Raw genomic sequence first — 25471 nt, 5'->3', positions numbered from 1 at the left:
GAGGGTCATTTTTAGACGTCCGAACGTATCTTCGGAGTAATACAGGTCCAGGAGTAGTTAGCCATGACGGGAGTGATGTCCCATGAGATGAGCGACGCTGGAATCCAAAGAACCGCTCATGAGGTGTAGTATTTGTGGCTGTAGAAAGCAGGGACCGTATAGAGTGCAATGCATCCGGAAGCACTGTTTCCCATTGCTGGTCTGGTAGGCCCCGAGATCTTAAAGCGAGACGTACGGAATTCCAGATGATACCGTTATACCTCTCTACCTGCCCATTTCCGATGGGATGGTATGGTGTTGTTTTGCTTGTAGCAATTCCCCGTTCTGAGAGGTAGTCCTTGAGTTCCCTCGACATAAAGGATGGACCCCGATCTGAGTGAATATAAGCCGGCATGCCACAGAGAGAAAATACCTGCTCAAGGCAGCAGATTACGGTGGACGCCAGCATATTGGAGCAGGGGAAGGCAAATGGAAAACGTGAATATTCGTCGATCATGGCGAGCAAATATGTGTTCCGAGTTGAAGAGGGCACTGGGCCCTTAAAATCGATGCTAAGTCGTTGCATCGGTTGGGTTGCATGTATGAGTATACCATCTGAGGGGCGGAAGAACTGAGGTTTTAATTCCGCACAAAGCCGGCATTCTGAGCATATTTTCTTTACATCTCCAGTGGAAAAAGGGAGATTCCGTGATCGTACGAAATGTAGCATGCGCGTAACGCCAGGATGGCACAAACCATTGTGGACATCCATGAGGGTGGAGGATGACATAGTGGAGCAGAATGCCCGTGTGAGGGTGTCCGGGGCCACATTCTCCTTGCCAGGCCGATAGAGAATGGTATAACCAAAAGAGGCCAGTTCCATCCTCCAAAGTTGTATTTTATTATTCTTAATTTTGGTTCGTTTTCGATTATCGAGCATGAAGGCGACTGATCGTTGGTCCGTGATCAATGTAAAGTGCTGGCGAGCTAGAAAATGGTTCCACTTCCGTACTGCCTCTATGATGGCTGTGGCTTCTTTCTCAACCGGAGGATAATGTAGCTCGGCACCTTGTAAGGTCCTGGACATAAATGCTACAGGACGACCTTCCTGATTCAGAGTAGCCGAGATCGCCACCTCCGAGGCATCACATTCAACCACGAAAGGGAGATTCTCATCCATGGAGTGAAGAGCCGCTTTCTCCAACTGTTTTTTGAGAAGGTTAAAGGCTGCAACAGCCGCTGTTCCCAGTGGAAATGATCTAGCATGCAGCAAGGGTTGGATTTTGTCCGAAAAATGAGGAATCCATTTAGCGTAGTATGCAAACAGACCGAGAGCCCGACGTAAAGAAGCCGGATTCTTAGGTGACGGGAGCTCTTGGAGCGGGCGAAGTCTTTCTGGGTCTGGCTTAATGATACCATTGCCTACGCAGTAGCCAAGGATGTTGATGGTCGGTTGCGACTCAACAGATTTGGATTCATTCAGGGTCAAATTACGGCGATGGAGGGCATCCCGAAATTTTTGGAGGTTGGAGTCGTGTTCCTGTTGATCGTGACCTGCAATGGTAATGTTATCAAGATAGGGAAAAGTGTCCCTTAGGTTTTCCTGCTTAACCAGGCCATCCATTGCCCGTTGAAAGACAGCCACTCCATTAGTAACCCCGAATGGGAGGCGACGAAATTGGTACAGCCGTCCATTAGCCTCAAAGGCTGTGTACTGCTTATCTGAGACCTTCAAGGGTAACTGATGATAGGCACTTTTTAAATCGTAAGTTGAGAACACTTTGTATTCGGCCAGTTTATTAACCATATCATCAATGCGTGGCAATGGGTAGGCGTCCAAGTCGGTATATTGATTGATGGTTTGCGAATAATCGATGCATAGTCGCTGTTTGTGAGGTTTTAGAGGGTTCTTGACAATGACGACTTGAGCCCGCCAGGGCGACGAACATGGTTCAATGATATCCTCTGCTAGAAGTCGAGAGATTTCAGCCGCAATAAAAGATTGGTCTTCCTGATTAAAGCGCCGCGATTTCGTTATTATCGGTTGGCATTGAGGCGGAATACTGGCAAATAATGAGGGTTCATCCAGTGAAGCTGCTGATAATGCACACAATGGTAATTTAGACGGTATATTAGAAATAGTAAGTCCGGGTTTGGATCCACCAAACTCAATGGTGAGTTTCTTAGGGCTGGACTTCCAAAAACAGCATAAGAGGAGATCACTACATAAGTCCTTGAGCACCGAAAGTCGGGTGGAGGGATACATACGACCATGAAGTGTCATATCAACAACACAAAAGCCGGAGATTCTGGTATTAAGTGATGACTGGGCCATCGCAATTGCCTGGTCCGATGGGAAGACATGTAGTTTCAATTTCGCAACAATCTGTTCCTTAATGAAACTATCAGTACTTCCTGAGTCAATTAAGGCATCTAAGGTATGCCCTTTAATTGAAATTTTTGTGGCAGCATGAGACAGGTTCTGTGGGCAAGCAGCTGTAATTGGTGTCGTTGCACAGAGAGTGGCTAAAACTCTCGGTGTGCTTCTTCGGGAGAGAGCTCGAGAGGAAGCTTGATAGGTCCTAGCTGGAGCATCTTGATAGGCCCTAATTGGGGCAGTTCGGTAGGCCTTAGCTGGATTGGCCCTCGTAGAGGCCCTTGATAGGCAAACTTTAGCAAAGTGTCCTTTTTTCCCGCAATAACTGCAGATTGCATTGCGAGCAGGGCAGGTTTTCCTAGGGTGAAAAGCATCTCCACAAAAGAAGCATTCCTTCCTAGATTGCCAAGAGGCTGCTAAAGTGGGGTCGTCCTCCTCTTCTTCATCAGAATTATCAGAATTAGATTCCCCCATGATAGGGTTCACCTGAGACCGCTTGAATTGTCTGGTTGCAGCTACAGCAGCAGATCGAGATCTGGGCAGCTGATAGAGGTCTGCATTTCTCTTTGCCAAATCCAGTGAACAAGCTAGGTCAAAAGCTTTTTGTAGCTCAAGTGTTTTACTTTCTAGTAGACGCTGGCGTATAAATGGAGAGGCAATCCCGCAGATGAAAGCATCACGAATCATTTCTTGGCGGTACAGCTCAGCTGAGGCCGCCTGAAAGTTACAATCTACGCTGAGCCTGCGAAGTTCTTGCAGGAATTCGTCAATTGATTCCCCTGGCCCTTGTCGGGCTGTGGCCAGTAGATGTCTAGCATAGACCTCATTTGGGGTCTTGGCATACAGTTTCTTAAGTGCCCGAATCACCTCATCGTAATTATCCCATTCATCAACATATTCGAACACTTTTGGGGTCACATAATTGATAAGTATCTTCAATCTAGCAGGAGCATCCGCTTCACATTCATCCAGAAAATTCTCAAAAGTACGGTACCAATGCTTCTATACCCTGCCAGCTGCTGGTGCATTCGGGTCCAAGTCCAGACGAATAGGTCTAAGGATTTTCTCCATGATGGGTGGTTCCCTGGATCCTTAATTCCGAGTTTGTCCGAAGGTCTCGTATTCGTGAGTGTAAATATTAAGTTACTTAAATTGATGTAAGAAAAAAGAAGCTTACCATCAAGTAACTTTAAAGTAAGCTTTAAGTAACTTATAAACACACTATATACAAGAGAGGTCTTTACCATGCCTCTGGTAGAAGCCTCTTACAATACTGAACAGACCAGTATTTATACCAGTCCAACAGGAAGTGACACATGACAGGAAGTGAGGTATGTACACAGTTCATAGTTCATAGTTCACAGTTCACAGTTCACAGGAAGTGATGACATAACTTCCCGGAAGTTATTATTTTTATCACACAAAGTATTTCAGCAAGTTAGATGCATCATCAGGATTTTGGCAGATGAAATTGGACAAGGCAAGTTCAAGACTGTGCACGTTCAACAGTCCATTTGGCAGATACAGATTCCTAAGGTTACCATTTGGCATTGCCTCAGCTCCTGAAGTGTATCACAAAACTATCCATATGATCTATGAGCACCTGGAGGGAGTTGATACATCAATGGATGACATCATAGTATGGGGAACCACGAGAACTGAGCATGACGAGAGACTGAAAAAATTGCTGGAAGCAACAAGGAAAACAAACCTGAAGCTGAATAGAGAGAAATGCCAGCTCGGGGTGACAGAACTGACATTCGTGGGAGATATCCTTAGCGGTGAGGGCATCAGACCAGATCCCAGAAAGGTGTCCGCCATTGAGAATATGCCAAAGCCACAATGCAAAAAGGACGTGCAGAGGTTTAATGGAATGATCAACTACATGGGTAAATTCATATCCAACCTCTCAGAAAAGATGGCGCCACTGAGACGACTAACTGAAAAGAACATAGAATGGGAATGGAATCATGAGCATGAGAAGTCATGGAGCGATCTAAAGAAACTGCTCACAGAGGAACCAGTTCTGAGGTTTTATGACCCAGCGAGACCCATCAAGATATCATCAGATGCATCACAGAGTGGGCTCGGTGCCGTTCTTCTGCAAAAATATGACTACTGGCAACCTATTGCATATGCATCGCGCTCAATGACAGACGCGGAGACGCGATATGCTCAAATAGAAAAGGAGCTGCTCAGCATCACATATGCCTGTGAAAGATTTCACCAGTTTGTGTCAGGACAAGCAATCAGTGTAGAGACTGACCATAAGCCCTTGATTGCATTGCTCCAAAAGCCACTAAATGGGTGTCTGCTTAGAATACAAAGAATGATGATCAGGCTGCAACGCTATACACTGAATGTTGCGTACACCCCGGGTAAGCTGATGTATACAGCAGACACGTTGTCCAGAGCAGTAGACCCAAGAGAGCCCGCAAACACCAAAATGGATGAAAAAATGAACGCCTACGTGGACATGATCACAAGTGCACTGCCCATAGCAGATGCAAAAATGGAGCTCATAAAGACTGAGACAAACAAAGATGAAACAATGAGACGACTGAGGAAAAGCATCTTGGATGGATGGCCCAACATAAAGCAAAACTGCTCACCTGACATGGCAGAGTACTGGAACTGCAGGGCGGAACTATCAGTGGTCGAAGACATCATCTACAAAGGAAGTAAAATAGTTATCCCAAAGAGTCTGAGAAAAGAGATGCTAAAAAGGATCCATGGAGGACATCTGGGAATCGAAAAGTGTAAGAAAAGAGCACGAGAGGTGATGTACTGGCCACGAATCAACCAAGATGTGACAAATGAGGTGTCAAACTGCACAATATGCCTGAAATATCGAGCAAGCAATCCGGTAGAACCACTAAAACCACACCCAGTGCCAGACAGACCTTACCAGAAGGTAGGCGCTGACCTATTCGTATGTCAAGGGAAGGACTATCTTGTAGTCACAGACTATTACTCCCTGTATCCAGAAGTTTGTAGACTGTGCACCACCACTGCAGATGCTGTGATAACATGCATGAAAGCCATATTCTCCAGACATGGCGTGGCAAGCGAGGTCTTCACAGACAACGGACCCCAGTTTTACAATGCAAGTTTCCGACACTTTGCCAAAGAGTGGGACTTTGTCCACACAACGTCAAGTCCTCGCTTTCCACAGTCCAATGGACTAGTGGAAAAATCGGTCCAGACAGTGAAAAGACTGATGTACAAGGCAAAAGACAGTGGAACTGACTTCTACCAGAGCATGCTTGTATACCGCACAATGCCGCTCGAGTGTGGTATGTCACCAGCCCAACTCCTTATGGGACGTCTGCTAAGGTCAAACCTACCCATCTCGGAGAACCTCCTGAAAACAAAAGAGGGGGAGAAAGTGAGGAAGTTCAAAGAACAACAGAAAGAAAAGCAAAAGTACTACTATGACAGAGGAACACAAAACCTACCTGAACTCCACACTGGTGACCAAGTAAGGTTCAAAGACAAAACAAACATATGGACTCAGAAGGGAACTGTCCTGAGTGAAGTTCAACCAAGATCATACACCATTCAGACAGATGAGGGTGCTGTTCTGTGAAGAAATCGTCAGGATCTTCTCATGAGACCAGCCACAGCAAGTCAAAAGACTGATATTGTTGAACAACCTGATCACACAGCAAGTCAAAAGACTGATACTGTTGAACAACCTGATCACACAGCTGAGAAATCATCATCTGAGGCAACAACTCAGATTCAAGGACAATCAATCAGAAAATCCTCAAGACGCGTGAAGCCTCCTGAGAGACTCATTGAGCAAGTTTAAGGACTCTTGTTATAGAAGGAAGTAATGTTATCTTATTCTCTCTTCAAGTTCTAGTGTATTTACATATTTCATGTGAACACACAAAACAAGGTTAAAAAACCTTGATAATGATAATGATAATGTAAGTTCATTAAGTGTTACAGTTAAAATGCAGAGTAATACAAAGAAAACATGTTGTTAGATAAAGGTAAAATACTTTTGTTTTAAGAAAGGGAGATGTAATGATATCAGCAAATAGTGATGGTATTTGCCTGTTTGATTATTATGCCTTACCAGCATATTTGCCTGTTTGATTATTTATGCCTTACCAGCAGAGGGCATGTGAGAGAGGCAGTTTAGTTTTAGTTTCATTTTAGATGGGTCTCTAAGATGGTGTCTCCTGTAAAACTGTTAACATGCTTGAAGACACTTTAGATTAAAAGACATCCTCTTTCATGAATGTGTCGTCATTGAACCCACATACAAATCAATACAGATAGCTGAAGGTGCAAGGGATGTTGCATTGAGTTGCACTGTGCAGGAGTAGGCTTGGGAATGCTGAGTGATGGGGAATGATAACAGACACAGTAGCGTGAAGGTAAGTGTGGCTTTATACTCACTTTTCCAGATTGTAGAAGATTATGAAAACGCTTGTGGCACTGAAGCCAGGTCCTCATCACCACACACCTGCCTGTTACCTCCTCAGCTATTTGGAGCCAGGCTGCCTTGATCTCCTGGGGAGGTCTCTTCCGACCACTGGCAGTGAAGAGAACCTCCCTGCGTGCTCTGACTCCCTCCACAAGAACATAGAAGGAGCCATCACTGAATCAAGGTGCAGCCCTCTGCCTTAGTGAGCTCATTTTTGGAGTTGAACAAGCTACCTCAGTGTTATGTTCATAAATAAATAGACGTTTTCATTATGAACAGCCAGCTTCAGCTGGTCATTTATTCAGCCATGTGAACTAGTGTACAGGCATCCATCTTGACTACTGCCTTGTGGGTAGCCCCTTACTAAACATACAGCTCCACCTAGTGTACCATTCTAGAATGACATGTTACTGATCATTACATCCTCCTTCCCCAGAGGCCAAACAAAATCAATATCAATCAATCATAACGACACAAACATCCTCACAACAGTCAACACACCCTCAAAGCTCCACTTTATGAACTCCAAGCTTTTCATTCTTTCATTATAGCTTTCTTTATACTCAAAGATTAAGTCCATCAGGCCTTCCCACTTCACGTGTGGATCTTCTCAGCACAGGTAAGTCTGATGTGTTTTCATGAGAGCCTGTATGTGTGTTTGTGTTAGATTGTTCTGGTGGTGAGTGACAAGATTCAGTTGTGGCATTGTCATCGATTTGCTCTTGGATAGTTTCTTGTGTTTTCAGGAGGGAACGGCGGTTCCTCCTGAGAATCTGTCCTTCCTCAGTTCTAACAGTGTATGACCTTGGTCCTACTTCCTCAAGAACTGTAGCTTTCCTGTTCCATGCATCTGGATCCTCAATCCTGACAACATCATCCCTTGTCAATGGTTTCAGAGTTTTGGATGACTTGTCATAGTGTGATTTCTGTTTCAGCTTTAACAGTTGAAGTCTCTGTCTCAGTTCCTTACTCTGCTTTTCTTTTGCACAGCAGGGTAGCGTGGTGCGCAACTTGCGACTCATTAGGAGTTCAGCAGGTGAAGAACCAGAGTCTAAAGGGGAGGCTCGGTAGCTCAGCAGGGCGAGATAAGGATCAGACTTGCTTTCTGTTGCTTTCTTCAGTAGCTGTTTGAGAACTTGAACACCTTTCTCTGCCTTACCATTCGACTGAGCATACAGAAGACTGGATGTGATGTGCTGAAAGTCATAATGTACTGCAAACTGTTGCCACTCCTTACAGTTGAAGCACGGACCATTGTCGCTAACGGCAATCCTGGGAATTCCATGTCTGGCGAAGATGGATTTAACATGCATTATGACACTGCTTGCTGATGTGCTTGAGAGCAGTGCCATCTCAGGATAGTTAGAATAGTAGTCAATCACTATTAGATAGTCTACCATTCAAATGAAAAAGGTCCATACCAACCTTTTGCCATGGTGCTGTTGGTAAGTCAGCTACTATCATTGGTTCCTTTGCTTGTTTGTTTTGGTGTTTCTGACATGTCTCACATTCGCCTATCATGTTCTCAATGTCCTTATTTATGCCAGGCCAATAAACAGTGTCTCTTGCTCTCCTTTTGCATTTTTCAATTCCGAGGTGTCCCTCATGAATCCTTTTGAGCATGTCTTGACGTAAAGCCTGTGGAATGACTATTCTGTTCTGTTTTAGTAATAGTCCACTTGCGACACTTAACTCTGACCTGGTGTGATAGTACTTTGGACAGGAACCTTTTGGCCAACCATGATGAATGTTCTCTATTACTGTTTGTAACACTGTGGCCTAGAAATTCAGTATAGCCACTTTTGGGGCGGTAAAGTCGGGCGGGCGCTAAAGTTAGCGCCCGCCAGAAAGTGGAGGCCACTTCGCCGATATTCAGTAGCTTTGGCCAAGGAGTTTGGGCGAGCGCTGAAACTGGCGTTGCACCCCTATCTTTAGGCGCTAAGCCGGCGGTGCAGACTGATAACGCCGAGGCCGGGCGCAGCGCAGGTGCGGTCATGTTTTGATTGACAGCAGACACCCTGACGCCGGCCAGCTCTTAAAGGGGGAAGGGTCGACTTGGTCTGCTGGCACGCCCTGGATAGTGGAGCCCTCCAGCTAGGCCTGAACACTGCTGCTGGACCCAAATAGCGCCTGAAGCCATGCAGAAGGCCCGTGAACGAGCGCAGCGCTTCTCAGAGCATGCTTTGAGGGTGCTGCTTAGGGGTTTGGAGAAGAAAAGAGATATCTTGTGCCCGGACAGTGGCAAGAAGGCTCCCAAGAGGCTGTACAGGAGAGCCTGGAGGGAAATCGCCCAGAGGGTCACAGCCAACAGCGATGTCCCCAGGACTGGTGACCAATGCCGCAAGAAGTTCAACGACCTCACTCGGTTGGTCAGGGTGAGTACCCTTTCCAGTGTCCTCTTCATCCTTGCATGTGCACCTCACATTATGGGCAAAGGGACCTCAAAGGCCTAATGGCCAGCCCTCCTCCAGCAGCTATGGCACTGGCATGATCATCAATAGCACTTTCTGCACTTTACACACTGGCCAAGCTATTCGACCATGGGAGGCAGTGCACACAACAACAGGGCACCACACTGGCCAAGCTATTCGACCATGGGAGGCAGTGCACACAACAACAGGGCACCACACTGGCCAAGCTATTCGACCATGGGAGGCAGTGCACACAGCAACAGGGCACCACACTGGCCAAGCTATTCGACCATGGGAGGCAGTGCACACAACAACAGGGCACCACACTGTACTTAGAGGCCGTCCTTTCTCTTGCAGGCCAAGCTGGCGCAGAATCTGAAGAGCCGGACTGTCACCGGGGGAGGCCGTGCCCAGTTCCAGGAGCTCAGTGACCTGGAGGAGCGCGTGGCTCGACTCATGCGTGCCCGGGTGATTGGCCCCGTTGCTATTGGAGATGCCGACCCTGTGCTGGGCCCCAATGGTAAGGACATGACCGTTTGGACCTCTCTCGTTCCCCTTGCGCTTCAGATCTACATCCTTTGCCACTGTCCCACCAATGCGCATAATGCCACCACTCATGCCTTCCTCGCTGACGCCCTGTCCTCACTCTAAAGCTACTCTTGTGCCTTCCTGCTTTCAGCTGGTGAGGAGGAGGTCCCTGAAGCTGCGAGTGTCAGTCCCTCGGAAGAGGAGGACAACGAGGACCAAGAGGAAGGCGGCACATCGGGGGAACCCTCATCTGCGCCAGGGGATGGCAATGGAGGGGACACGTCTTGCCTGGAGGAGAGCCAGGGGGAAGTGTTGCAGGGGAGGGCAGTTGCTGGGCCCAGTGGCGTCCAGCCACGCGGGAAGGGTCGGGCAGCATGGCTGCCTTCTCCCCAGAGGGGGGAAGTGTTGCAGGGGAGAGCAGTTGCTGGGCCCAGTGGCGTCCAGCCACGCGGGAAGGGTCGGCCAGCTCGGCGGCCTTCTCCCCAGAGGGAGAGTCCGGCCTCCAGTCCGGAGACGGTCCTCGCCCAGGAGGTGCGCCTCCTTGATCAAATGTCCGCGGACTCGGAGCGGCGCCACACCGAATTCATGGGGGTTGTGGGACAGTTGCCTCAGGCCATTGAGTCCCTGGCTCATAGTGTGGCCAATTTCGGGGACTCACAGGCCAGGGGTGTCGACCAACTCACGGCAGCACAGGACACGAGTCGAGAGTTCATGAGTGGTGCCGTGCGGACACTGGCTGGTCTGATGCGGGCACAGACCAGGGCAGTACGGGCACTCACTTCTGCCACACTCGCTGTGTCACGGACGCATCGCCAGGGCACCCGCCACACTGCTGCAGCACAGCGGTCTGGCCTTCACCAGATTGCTGCGCTTGCTGCAGTGCCAGCCCGGCCGAGTGCCAGTGTCTCTGGCGACCAGCGAGCGCCTGGCATCAGCCAGCTTGCCCCCATTGCTGCAGCCGCCACTGCCACTCCCGCAGCAAAGCTGCGACGAGCTGCTGGAGAGACTGATGCTGCCCAGCCACAGCTGCAGCAGTCCGCAGCCGGCCCCTCCAGGGCCGGACCTCGCCTAGGCCGACCCCCAAGGGCATCTGCCGTCACGCATTGTGCCCCTCAGGAGCCTTCCCCCAGCCTTGCAACACCCGCAGGGCCCAGGTTGAGGCGGAGCAGCAGGTCAGGCAGGGGCCGGAGAAGCCTGCACAAGGACTCGCCCTCTCGGCACACCAAGTAGAGTGTGTTGGCAAATGTGTTTTTATATGGGGGTGTTTGTGTTCTGTATGGGGGGGGTTTATTTTGGTAAGGCCGAAGATGAAGGCAAATGTTTTTTTATATGGGGGTGTTTGTGTTCTGTATGGGGGGGTTTGTCTTGGTTAGGCCGAGGATGAAGGCCAATTGGATGGACAAGTTTTGTTATTCCTCCCCAGGTTGTGGGAGTGAGATATCTTTTTGACTGTTTTTTGGGGGTCTTGTCTGTTTTTCTGTTTCATGTGGGAAGGGCCCTGAGTTTGTTAAATAAAGCTTTTTATTTATTCAGCTTGTCCAGGTGTCATGCTTCAAGTGGTTGTTGCGTTAACCGGCTGAGGGCTTGCGGAGCGGCTGCATTCAGGTGCGTTCATTGCCACAAGCCATTCCCTGACAGGGGGCCTAGAAGTGTCGTTCAATAAGCCGCCGGTGGACGGCCCTTGGACCTTGTGGCTCCCTCCTGGGCTGGTACTCCTCCTCCTCCTCCTCCTCCTCCTCATGGTCCTCCTGCTCATCCTCCTGAGGTGGTGGTCCAACGTGAGGTGGCAGTGCCTGAGTCCTGCCGATAGCCAGGTTGTGCAGCATGCAGCAAACGACGACGAACTGGGAGACTCTATCCGGCGAATACTGTAGAGATCCGCCGGAACGATCCAGGCAGCGGAACCGTTGCTTGAGGACGCCAATCGTTTGCTCTATGATGTTCCTTGTGGCTTGATGGCTTTCGTTGTATGCCTCCTCAGCAGGGGTCCTGGGCGCACGGAGCGGGGTCATGAGCCATGTACACAAAGGGTAGCCCTTGTCCCCGATAAGCCATCCCCTTGGGGGAGGCTGTGCCTGGAACATGTCAGCCACAGTAGTCTGGCGCAGGATAAATGCATCGTGGCTGCTTCCTGGAAAGCGGGCATTGACAGCTAGGATGCGCTGCCTGTGGTCACACACCAGCTGTACATTGAGGGAATGGTAGCCCTTCCGGTTGCGGTAATCCTCGGCATTGTTGATAGGTGCCCGCATAGCCACATGCGTGCAGTCAATGGTGCCCTGCACCATGGGGAGGTCGGCGATCCTGGCAAATCCGACTGCACGCTGCTCCTGCCTCTCTAGGGTCATGGGGAAGGAGATGAATTGGTGTCTCCTTGCGAAAAGGGCATCGGTGACCTGCCGGATGCAGTGATGCACGGCAAACTGGGAGATGTTCGCTATGTCCCCAGCAGTGGCTTGGAAGGAGCCGCTTGCATAAAAGTTCAGAGCCACCGTGACCTTCACTTCCACCGACAGAGACGTCCTGCACATCAGCTGTGGACGCAGATCTCTGTGAAGCAGCTGGCAGATCTCTGCAACCACCTCCCTTCTGAAGCGCAGCCTCTTAACACAATGCACGGCAGTCATGGTGAGATAGGACACCTGCTGCCGGTATTCCCTGAGTGGGTAAGGCCTACGTTGCCGACGCCTGATGGCCCCTCTGCGTCTAGGCATGGCTGGCCCTCTCACACAGCGTCTGCGAGCCCTTCGCACATAATGCTGGAACTGAGGGTTGGAACCCCATGCAGCCCCCATAATAAACTTGCAAACAGTGAAATCACAATGAGTCAAATTTCCAAGCTCTGGCCAGAAGCCAAAAATACCTCTCCTATGTTGTCCCAAATCAGTAAGGTCTGCTCCTTGGTCTCTGTCCAGAAATCCAAAGCACTAAAGTCATTGCAGCAAAATGGCTGGCCTTTATAGTTCAGTCTAAGTGCCCTTTAATTAGCGCTCCCCGAGGCCCGCAGGGCCTCTGCTGCGTTCCACTTCACAGTTCTTAACAGCGCCACGCCCACATTGGGCGGGCGCCACTGAAGTTCCGGTTTGGGGCGCACAAACAGCGTTGCACGATGAAATGACGTCATAAGCTGCGCGCGCAGCTGAGCGGGCGCAAACACTTTGCGCCGGCGCTAAATGTCAACTGAAGTTGGGCGTAGGCGCAGATCGGTCTGCGCCCGGGCGCTAAGTGCCTAGCGCTCGAAATCAACCCCTCTTATGGCGCTAACGGCTGGCGAACGCAACTGAATTTCTAGGCCTGTATCTTTTACTGTTTCTTCTGCTATTTGCTTTGATTTTGTGTCTGACACAGGCAGTGCAGCAGTGACCATACTCACATGAACATCCACGTCTTCCTCAGTAGAGCTCACATGACTAATTGTGGGTGCTCGGGATAGTGCATCTGCTAACACTATGTGTTTGCCTGGTGTGTAGATCAGTTCAAAGTCATATCTTTGCAGCTTCATCATGAGTCGTTGAATCCTTGGAGACATCTCATTCAGATTTTTTTTTATGATGGCAACCAGTGCCATCTGTCTCAACTGTGAAGGTGGGAAGTCAATATATGTAGCCATGGAACTTTTCTAGTCCAACTACCAAGCCTAGACATTCCTTTTCAATCTGGGCGTATCGACACTCAGCATCAGTCATAGACCTGGAGGCATAGGGAACAGGCTTCCAATCTTCACCCTCTGCTTGTAGCAAGACCGCGCCTAGGCGATCTTTTGATGCATCCATTGACACTTTGATTCTCTTTGTTGGGTCAAAGAAGGTGAGTACAGGTGTGGTTGTCAGCACTGTTTTGAGGTTCATCCACTCTTGTTCATGTCTTTCTGTCCATGCGAACTCATTTGTTTTATGTAGCAGGTCTCGCAGACAGGCTGTCTTGGCTGACAAGTTAGGAATGAACTTTCCAATGAAGTTTATCATCCCCATGATGCGTAGCACTCCTTTTTTGTCAGTGGGCCAGGGCATTTTGAGTATGGTGTTTACTTTTTCCATATCTGGCTCTATTCCTTTACCAGATAGATTATCTCCTAGGAAAGTGACTTCCTGGATGCCAAACTGACACTTGGCTTTGTTGAGCTTCAGTCCATTCCGGCGTATGCTCTGTAGCACTTTAGTCAGTCTCTCATTGTGTTCTTTCAGTGTGGAGCCCCAGATGATGATGTCATCAACATAGACCCGAACTCCTTCCAGACCTTCAATTATGTGTTCCATCACTCTATGAAAGATTTCAGATGCAGATATTATCCCAAAAGGCATTCTGAGGAAACAATACCTGCCAAATGGTGTGTTGAAGGTACAGCATTTGGTGCTCTCTTCATCCAGTTTTAGTTGCCAAAATCCTTGTGAGGCATCGAGCTTTGTGAAGTATCTGGCACCTGACATTTCACTGGTGATTTCTTCTCGCTTGGGAATCTGGTAGTGTTCACGTTTTATGTTTTCATTTAAGTCCTTTGGATCCATGCATACTCTTAGATCATTGTTCTTTTTCTTTACACATACCATGGAGTTAACCCAGTCTGTTGGCTCTTCGACTTTCCTGATGACTCCTAGTGTGGTCATTCTGTCCAGTTCTTTCTTGAGCCGGTCATGCAGGGGTGCTGGAACTCTCCGTGGAGCATGTACCACTGGCTGAGCATCCTCCTTTAGCTGGATCTTGTAAGTGAATGGTAGAACTCCAAATCCTTTGAACACATCCTGGAAATTACTCACTACAGAATCCACTGAGTCATCTGGTCTGCTTATGGCACAGTTTATACGGTAGACTCTCTTGACCAGTTCTAAGTCCTCACAAGCTTTGTCACCTAATAGTGAATCAAGTCCTTCAGCCACAACAGAAAACATGAGATGATGCACTTTGTCTTTGACTGTCACTTTGAGTCTGCATACGCCTAAGCTATCTATTTTCTGTCCATTATAGTCCTTCAGTAGTACTGACTTTTTCTGTATTTTGGGCTTTTCTTTCATATTTTTAATGTCACTCATACTGATTAAGTTTGCTTTTGCCCCAGTGTCTAGTTTCAATGTAACTAATGCTCCATTTACCTGCAGTGGCATCATCCATTTGTCCTCTTTTACTGCATTAATTTATGTTCAGCATTGTCCATTCCTGAGGGCTGCACATTTTCTGTATCCTTTTCAATATTGTCACATGACACCATTCCTACAAAAAACGTCTCACTTAAATCAGTGTCCTCAATCACATTGACTTGTTGCCCTTTCTTTGTTTTTACTTTTGAAAAGCATTGTTTGGCAAAGTGATTCTTTCCATTACATTTTTGCACATTTTTCCAAACGCTGGGCATTGTCTTGGCTGGTGCTGGTAACCACAGCATTTACAATTAAAAATTCCATCCTCCGATTGCTTTGCATTTCTGTTCTGCCCATGTTTCTCCCCCTTGTAGGACATAGCACCAACAGTCACACTGTCATTCACTACAGTCGCATTATTATTAATTTCACTGAAAGTCTCTGCGTGCTGTTGAGCTAGCTCACTGGCATGGCATATTTTTACAGCATTCTCCAATGTTAATTCGGTTTCTCTCAACAGACGTTCCCTGACCTTTTTATCATGAATACCAAACACAATCTGGTCACGAATCATGGATGATTTCAGTTCAGAGAAATTACATGTCTGTGCTTTCAGTTTCAGATCGGTCACAAAGCTATCAAAAGTCTCATTTTGCTACTGTGTCCATGAACGGAACACGTACCTCTCATAGGTCTCATTCTTTTTGGGAGAACAATGTGTATCAAACTTCTTTAGCACATCGTCCATTTTTTCTGTCCTCCTCTTGATCAAATACAAATGTATTAAATACCTCTATCACCTGCGGGCCTGCAACCATGAGCAGTAACGCTATTTTCCTTGCATCTGACATCATACCGAACCCGATGGCAGCAATGTAGAGTTCGAATTGTTGTTTGAAAGTCCGCCAATTGCAGTCGACATTCCCCGTGATTTTCAAACCCTCCGGTGGCTTCAAATTCTCCATGTCGTGTTTCACAATATTCAGCAGATATTACCAATCCTGGTACCATGTTATGTTCATAAATAAATAGACATTTTCATTATGAACCGCTAGCTTGAGCTAGTCATTTATTCAGCCATGTGGACTAGTGTACAGGCATCCATCTTGACTACTGCCTTGTGGGTAGCCCCTTACTAAACATACAGCTCCACCTAGTGTACCATTTTAGAATGACATGTTACTGATCATTACACCTCAGCAATGTTGTTTCAAATTCAGGAAGTGGAATGAAGTGGGGCCCTGGGCCCTTTAAATAAACCGACAAAAGAAGCGTCAGTGCTGATGTCACCTGACCCGCATTTTCTAATAGGGTCGGGGAACGCGATGGGCGGGCTTAACAAGGCCCATTAACGTAAAATCCTTTTTTCGGCGGGCTTCAGTAGGCAGCGGGACCATACCCTGACAATGACCTCTCTTGCCCTGAACCCGCCTCGGCCGGCAAAATCATAGCCATAATCATTGAAAGTGAAAATGAAGGTAGATAGGAACATAGGAACACCAGTAGACCATTAAGCCCCTCGAGCCTGTTCCACCATTTAATTAGATTATGGTTGATCTGTACCTCAACTCCTTTTAGCTGCTAGGGGGAGGGAAATTGTCCAGGGAGCTGTTCAGCTGGCTCCTTGCTACCTGCCACTTCTAGTATTTTCCACAAGAATGGTTATTAGATCAAATATGGCCAGGTGTAATATAATGAAATACAAATGACAGGAAAGGACTATGAACTGCTCTGAGTAAAACTCATTCTAAATATCTCTATGCCCACAATTTTATGCTACTTGTAAAATATGTGCTGGGAATGAGCTAACAGCGCGCTGTGAATTAACAGCATGTGATTTTACGATGTCAGGTTATTTGAATAATTATCATAAGCTCTCAGCATACCTTTAGCCTTGAACTAGCAGCTAGCTTAATGGAACAAATAAAAAATCTGTTTAACAGTGCAGATTTAAAGGGATGTGCCCATTTAACGGTAAATGGCTAGATATGAGGCCAACTTTTATATTGGTTCAAAATGGATTTGAAATATTTGTCAATCTCTGCCCAGGCTGTGGGGTGGGAAGAGGCGCCAGACAAAAATAAACTGAGGAGAGGCCCAATGTGGAGACAAGAAACAAAGGGCTAGAAATTCGCCTCCTTTGCGCCTCCCGTTAGTGCCTCCATGGGGCGATAACAGGGCGTTACTGGCTTTGTGACCAGGCACGGCGACAGTACCGATGCCCACAAAATTGACGTGATTTGCGGCGGCAGTAACCCCTAACACCACGATCTTCTGCGCCCGGAGATCGTGACATCATCCGACTGCGCAGCGCCCCAGTAGCGTGCCGGATCCAAACTTTGGTTCCACCCCCTGCAGCATCGCCGGGCCATAGTACCGACAGTTGTAGGAGGCGTTGTTAGGGAGGCCGGACGCTTGGGCAGCGGTATTTAAATGTAAGGCCGCTTGTGTCAATGAAAAATTTGTTTTCACCCCTTCGGTTTTTTCAACTTTTTCCTGTGGCGCGATTGATCAGCCCTGCACTCTGTTAGAGTGCTTGGGGCTGATCGTCGCAGATCACGGCTGCCGTCAGCGATGAGGGACATCGATTTAATGCAGAGCCTTTAAGGGAGGGAAGGAGCCTCCATTCCTGGCAGCGCTGCCCTCGACATTGGGCAGCGCTGCACCGCTACTGCCCCTCTTGCCGAACTTTAGCGCTCCAAGGGAAGTGGTAGCGCTTGATTTAGTGCTCCACTTCCTCCCTGGAGCACTAAACCCGAAGTTCGCGTTGGATTCACTGGGGTAGCGCCCGGTGCTACTTTTTCGTTGCTGCTAAAGTTATAGCCCCAGACTCAAATTCTCCCCCAGAGTCTGTGTGCGAATGATAGAGCAGTGCAGCACCTGGCCACATGTTTGCTAAGATAAGAACATAAGAAATAAGAGTAGGAGTAGCCCATACGGCCCATCGAGCCTGCTCCATCATTCAATAAGGTCATAGCTGATCTTCTACCTCAACTCCACTTTCCCGCCATATCCCATATCCCTTGATTCCCTTAGTGTCAAAAAATCTATCGATCCTAGTACTGAATATACTTAACGACTGAGCATACACAGGCCCTCTGGGGTAGAGAATTCCAAAGATTCACCACCCTCTGAGTGAAGAAATTTCTCCTCATCTCAGTCCTAAATGGCTGACCCCTTATCCTGAGACTGTGACCCCTGGTTCTAGGTTCTCCAGCCAGGGGAAACAGTCTCTCAGCATCTACCCTGTCAAGCCCTCTAAGAATGTTATATGTTTCAATGAGATCACCTCTCATTCTTCTAAACTCCAGAGAATATAGATCCATTCTACACAATCTCTCATCATAGGACAGCCTTCTCATGCCAGGAATCAATCTTGTGAACCTTCTTTAAGTAAGGAGACCAAAACTGCAAACAGTACTCCAGGTGTGGTCTCACCAAAGTCCAATATAATTGCAGCAAGACTTCCATAGTCTTATACTCCAACTCCCTTGCAATAAAGGCTAACATACCATTTGCTTTCCTAATTGCTTGCTGTACCTGAATGTTAACTTTCTGCGATTCATGCACAAGGACACCCAAATCCCTCTGAATACCAACATATACTTGTCTCTCACATTTAAAAAGTATATTTTGCTTTTCTATTCTTCTTACCACAGTGGATAATTTCACATTTCTCCACATTATTCCATCTGCCACCTTCTTGCCCACTCACTTAACCTGTCTATATCCCTTTGTAGCCTCTTTGCGTCCTCCTCAAAAGCTTACTCTCCCACATAGCTTTGTATCGTCAGCAAACTTGGGTACATTTCACTCGGTCCCCTCATCTAAGTCATTCATATAGATTCTAAATAGCTGAGGCCCAAGCACTGATCCTTGCGGCACTCCACTAGTTACAACCTGCCAACCCGAAAATAATCCATTTATTCCTACTCTGGTTTTTGTCTGTTAACCAATCCTCAATCCGTGCTAATATATTATCCCCAATCTCATGAGCCCTAATCTTGTGTAACAACCTCTTGTGCGGCACCTTATCGAATGCCTTTTGAAAATCCAAATATACTACATCCACTGGTTCCCCCTTATCTACCCTAATAGCTGGTGTTGCCTGATATGAAGGCTGCTCTGTTTGAAACTCAGGGCACCCTTCCCAGATGATGGCAATGACACTTGGTATGTCAGCAGGTGATAGCCAGGGGATAAATGGGTGCTGTCCTTTGTTTTCTTGGGAACCCCTAGTAAGAGTTCTGTGCTCTGTCAAGCTGATGCTTCCTTTCCACGGGGAAAATAATAAATGTATTTTACCTTGTAAATAATGATTGTCACTTGATGTAACTGTGAGCGGCTGACTGATTTATTTGGCACATGCCATAATTGGTGTCTTGGAAGGATCTGGTGGCATAAAACTTTAACAGCACTTGTACCACAAGGAGAATTCCTGAAATGCTTAATTTGTTTCTCAGTCAGAGGATTAACACCCTAGTGCCTTTGTTTAAGGTTTAAATTATATGGGTAATTCCATAATCCAGTACTCACAACATGGAGCAGAGCTCACAGGAAGCGCATCTTGGGAAATTGTGGGCCCACATGACATTCATAATGGGTGATAAACCGCAAGCTACCCACCCACGATTTCTTGAGACGCATTGTTTGCCAGTGAAGGTCCTCACTGCAACTGTTGGATGACAGAATCACTCCTTCTGTACCATCAACTTAAAATAAGACATTAGTCCCTCTGATTAAGAAGTGTAAAAGGAACCAGATTAAGTACATACCAGACTGAAGTTTCCTTATTTGATATTTGTAATTGTAGAAGCTACAACAAGCATTAAATTCATTAGAAGCACATAAAATAATAGTACAAAAATGTTAATATTAGGCGATCTGAATATTCACGAAGCAAGGCATTAAGATGGAGAGTGAAGTATTTCACTCAGAGACTAGGGTCCTGAATTTAAATAAAGGAAACTACGATGGTATGAGGCACGAGTTGGGTTGGATGGATTGGGGAATGTTACTTAAAGGGTTGATGGTGGATAGACAATGGCAAACATTTAAAGATCACATGGATGAACTACAGAATTTGTTTATCCCTGCTTGGCATAAAAATAAAACAAAAAAGGTGACTCAACCGTGGCTAACAATGGAAATTAGGGATAGCATAAGATCCAAGGAGAGGACATATAAATTGGCCAGAAAAAGCAGCAAACCTGAGGATTGGGAGCAGTTTAGGATTCAGCAAAGGAGGACAAAGGGATTAATTAAGAGAGGGAAAATAGAGTATGAGAGTAAGCTTTCAGGGAACATAAAAACTGACTGTAAAAGCTTCTATAGATATGTGAAGAGAAAAAGATTGGTGAAGTCAAGTGTAGGTCCCTTGCAGTCAGAATCAGGGGAATTTATAATGGGGAACAAAGAAATGGCAGACCAATTAAATACATATTTTGGTTCTGTCTTCACAAAGGAGGACACAAATAACCTCCCAGAGATGTCGGGGAACATAGGGTCTAATGAGAGGGAGGAACTGAATGAAATCAGTATTTGTAGGGAAATGGTGTTAGGGAAATTGATGGGATTGAAGGCCGATAAATCCCCAGGGCCTGATAATCTACATCCTAGGGTACTTAAGGAAGTGGCCCTAGAAAGAGTAGATGCATTGCTGGTCATCTTCCAAAATTCTATAGACTCTGGAACAGTTCCCATCGATTGGAGGGTAGCTAATGTTACCCCACTATTCAAAAAAGGTGGTAGGGAGAAAACGGTAAGCCTGTCATCGGTAGTGGGGAAAATGCTAGAGTCCATTATAAAAGATGTAATAGCAGAGCACTTGGAAAACAGTGACAGGATCGGACAAAGTCAACATGGATTTACAAAAGGTAAATCGTGCTTGACTAATCTACTGGAATTTTTTGAGGATGTAACTGGTAGAATAGATAAGGGAGAACCAGTGGATGTGGTGTATTTGGACTTTCAGAAGGCTTTCAATAAGGTCCCGCATAAGAGATTAGCATGTAAAGTTAAAGCACAAGGGATTGGGAGCAAGGTACTGACTTGGATAGAGAACTGGTTGGCAGGCAGGAAGCAAAGAGTTGGAATAAACGGGTCTTTTTCAGAGTGGCAGGCAGTGACTAGTGGGGAACCGCAGGGATTTGTGATAGGACCCCAGCTATTCACAATATATATTTATGATCTAGACGAGGGAACTAGATGTAATAGCTCCAAGTTTGCAGATGACACAAAGCTGGGTGGGCATGTGTGCTGTGAGGAGGATGCTGAGAAACTTCAGTATGATTTGGACAGGTTGGGTGATTGGGCAGATGCAGTATAATATGGATAAATGTGAGGTTATCCACTTTCGTGGCAAAAACAGGAAGGCAGATTATTATCTGAACGACAATAGATTGGGAGAAGGGGAAGTGCAACGAGACCTGAGTGTCCTTGTGCACCAGTCGCTGAAGGTAAGCATGCAGGTGCAGCAGGCGGTTAAGAAGGCAAATGGTATGTTGGCCTTTGTAGTGAGAGGATTCGAGTACAGGAACAAGGATGTCTTGCTGCAGTTGTACAGGGCCTTGGTGAGACCACACCTTGAGTATTGTGTGCAGTTTTGGTCGCCTTATCTGAGGAAGGATGTTCTTGCCATGGAGGGAGTGCAGCGAAGATTCACCAGACTGATACCTGGGATGGCAGGAATGACGTATGAGGAGAGATTGGGTCGATTGGGCTTATACTTGCTGGAGTTTAGAAGAATGAGAGGGGATCTCATTGAAACTTATAAAATTCTAACAGGACTAGACAGACTAGATGCAGGAAGGATGTTCCCGATGGCGGGGGAGTCCAGAACCAGGGGTCACAGTCTAAAGATAAGGGGTAAGCCATTTAGGACAGAGATGAGGAGGAATTTCTTCACCCAGAGAGTGGTGAACCTGTGGAATTCTCTACCACAGAAGGCAGTTGAGGCCAATTCATTAAATATATTCAAGAAGGAGTTAGATATATTTCTTAAGGCTAAAGGGATCAAGGGATATGGGGAGAAGGCAGGGACAGGGTACTGAGTTTGGGTGATCAGCCATGATTTCATTGAATGGCGGAGCAGGCTCGAGGGGCCGAATGGCCTACTCCTGCTCCTATCTTCTATGTTTCTATGTTTAAGGCACAGTAAAATGTTTCTGATTTTCACATTTGCCGGTTGAGAGTAGGGATGTTGGATGAGAACAGGATCAGGTTTGGCTCTGATAACCTCTCTTCCCTATCTCTCCACCTCAAATAGTTTGCTAGAACTCATCTTATAGGAATGACGACTTAGGAAAGGTAGTGAAGAGCTGCTGGCACATCAGTACCACATCCTGATATGAATTTTTGTGAGCGGAGAGGAGAAAATGAGTGAAAAATAGCAGATGTTATAGAACATTAAATCACCAGCTAGACAATATCATGTAAAGCATAGCTCAGTATCTGTAAAGCCAGCTGCTGGGTCTGTCTTACTTGCATAATTTTATTTAGCAACCAGGACGTGACTGTCATTGGGACTTTTGCAATAAAGGTTTTTATTTTTATGTAGAATATTTTTTTATTTGGTGTTATTTGATCTGTTCTGACACATACAGGTATCTTATGATGGCATGATCTGCCCGTACAGGCGATACCCACAGGTACAAGGAAACATATTCAGATTATTGGCGTTAGCTGTGGTGACCTGTGGTAAGATTACACTTCCTCTATCCTTTATTTGACTGGTTAGCTACTTTGTGATGCTGTCAGGACTATTTTTCTGCTCTAAGAACTGATTTCAAGAGAAAGCACTTAATTTTTGGTATAGTTCTGATTTTGTAAAGCCATCAGTCAGCATTCCAGCAAAGTTTTCTTTTCCTTAATTGTGTTCCCTCCAACATTGTTGCTCACTTCCCTCACCCTCATTAACAGGATCTCTCTCACTTACTCTTTCAATAGTTGCTCTCTTTCTCATTCCTCCTGCAACAAGATCTCAGCCTCTCCCCCCACCCCCACCCCACCCCCATAACAAGGTCCCTTCCTCCCTCCTAAACAGAGTTGCTCTCTCTCTCTCCCCCACTCCAAAAGAAATGTGCTTCACATGTTGGGAAAGTGAATTTATAAAATCCACCATTACATTCTGAATTTAAAGGCAAAAGTTGATAATGAAACTGCCAGAATATTTTTTAAAGAAGCAAATTATTTTAATGAATATAACCTTGCAATTAAATAAATTGGCACAATATAATTCTAAAAGAGACTTTTTCACCATGTACCTTAGGCTATTTATTTTGATTTCCTCAGAATCTGAGCTCAAGACAATGAATTGCTTTGCAGAAAAGTGTGGGGAGGCACGGACCAGACATTTGACCCCAGTTAGGTGGGCCTGAGAGAGGCAAGGTCAGCGACAGCAGGAATGCGAAGTGGTTTGGTATCTTGCCACATGGCCGAGTTCAGAAGCGAGGACATACAAGTTGAGTTGAATGGAGCAGAGGAGTTGAGGGTGAGAAGGGCGGGACCTCACCATACGGCTGCATTTGGAGGGGCGGGGGTGATGTGTATCGGGGCGGGGGTGATGTGTATCGGGGCGGGGGTGATGTGTATTGGGGCAATCAGGGACGCTGAGGCAAACAAGTTTTAATTTAATCTTTTATGGCAGATTTTGTCGGGGAACTGAATTATGGAGGTAGAATTTGTTGAAGAGCCATACTGAGATGGAGCCAAACTCAGAAGCTTTATGGCCAACTAATTAAAGTTTTAAAAGGGGATGATGACATGAGCACAGGCCCAGAATCCAGGAGCCTTTGCCTTTATATCATCTTCTCTGCTGAGCTATCTTACTGTATGCAGGAACTAAGGAGACTGTAAGACGTGTTTATCAGACTTCTGCTTCCCTTATTGGAATTGTCTGGCTGTGGTAGTTTCTGTAAGGTTAGGTACTGTTATGTATGTGTAATGCAAATAAAAACCAGCAGAGAGAGCGCTGAGTCACAGTAAAGATAAAACAAGGAGCACAATCCAGTTTTGGACAGTATGTAGCTGCAGGCATACTAATTTGTTTGACTCAGTGAGGCAGGACCCGAGGCTGCTGTCTGACCAACAACTTCTTCTAAAATTAAACAATTAATTTTCTGATGGGTTGGTTAATTTTGCCAATGCCTAAAGGTTCTGCCTCCAATGGGAACCAGCCCTGGGTTGTTGTTACAGTGATGGCATTGGTTTGGCACTATCCAACATGGTGATGAAATGCAACTGACACCAGATTTTTATTTTTGAATTTCAGGCTACTGTAAAGGTCACAGCAGACTCCTTATTCTACATCCCAGATTCTTCAAATAATCCCCCAGATACCTACAAAAATGTCTGTGTTGTTCAGGTTGCCTAAAATTGGTGAGCTTACCAACATATCTCCATGCTGAGTTGTGGATAGATAGGCAGATGAATTGTACTTACAATGCCTCTGAGGGCCTCCGCTTCTTCCTTGAACGGAGGCCCAACCAGTCCCCATCCACCACCAGCCCCCTCCGCCTGGCTGAACTTGTTTACATTGAACAGCTTCTCCTTTGACTCCACTCACTTCCTCCAAATAAAAGGTGTTGCTATGGGAACCTGTACGGGTCCTAGCTATGCCTGACATCTTGTGGGATATATGGATCATTCTTTGTACCCGTCCTACTCAGGTCCCCTCCATCACCTCTTTTTCCAGTATATTAATGACTGTATTGGTGCTGTTTCCTGCTCTCAACCTGAACTGAAAAATTTCATTAACTTTGCTTCCAATTGCCACGCCTCCCTCGCCTTCACATGGTCCATCTTGGACTTTTCCCTTTCCTTCCTCAGCTTCTCTGTCTCCATTTCTGGGGATAGGCTGGCGACCAATATCTGCTATAAGCCCACTGACTCCCATAGCTACCTTGATTACACTTTCTCCCAACATGCTTCCTGTAAGGACTCTATTCCATTCTCCCAGTTTCTAAGGGCTGGATTTTCCAAGCCCCAAGGAGGCGGGCATGGAGGCGGGACAGCCAGTAAATTAGGAAAAAGTGGGGGCGGATGGCAAACCCGCCCCCATCCTGCCTCTGTGCCCTTTTGCAGGGAGGGGGGAAGGTGTGCTGCTTCGGGTCCCGTCTCCTGGAGGCAGGAAAGGCATTTAATCCTTTTAACTGCCTGTTAACAAATAGTTAACAAGCAGAAAAAAGGATTAGTGCCATTTTACCTTCACAGGTGAAGGCTTCCCAACCTCGGAGAACCCCGACGGGTTGGAGATGTGGAGGAGGTCTGCAGCGGTCAGAGGCACCTGGAAGTAAGATGTAGAAGTGAGTGATGGGTGCAAGTGTGGAGTGGTAAGTATGTAAGGTGAGTGATAAGTTTTAAAAAATGTTCACTTACCTTGCTTTCTTCCTACAGCCTTCAGCCACGCTGAATCGGGAGAGCCGACATCCTCCTTGTCAATTTCACAGACTGGCTGTTGGATCCTCCGATCCAACAGTCATGTGAAATCAACTAAGTTGAAAGGTTTGATGAGTCCTGAACACAAGGACTCATCAAACTACAGAGAATGTCAGTGTTTGACAGCTTCACAGAGCTGGAAGCTGTCAAATGCTGACATTTCTTCTTTCAAGAAGTCTTGACAGATAGCACGTCTGACGTTGACGTGCTCTGTCAGTGACTTCCT

General features: G+C 46.6%; 1 protein-coding gene across 1 annotated transcript in view; it reads left to right on the top strand.

The window, feature by feature from the left end:
- Positions 1 to 25471, top strand: part of LOC147121964 (P-selectin-like) — a 134669-nt gene that overhangs the window by 14855 nt on the left and 94343 nt on the right. The window contains exon 2 of the mRNA XM_085982555.1: positions 22413 to 22506. Coding sequence (XP_085838681.1) covers positions 22413 to 22506 — 94 coding nt within the window. The remainder of the gene's footprint in view (positions 1 to 22412; positions 22507 to 25471) is intronic.

The sequence above is a fragment of the Somniosus microcephalus genome, chromosome 3 (assembly GCF_052327205.1).
Source record: "Somniosus microcephalus isolate GS21.2 chromosome 3, FLI_Smic_1.0, whole genome shotgun sequence".
Taxonomy (NCBI): Eukaryota; Metazoa; Chordata; class Chondrichthyes; order Squaliformes; family Somniosidae; genus Somniosus; species Somniosus microcephalus.
This window is presented reverse-complemented; position numbering and strand designations above follow the sequence as displayed.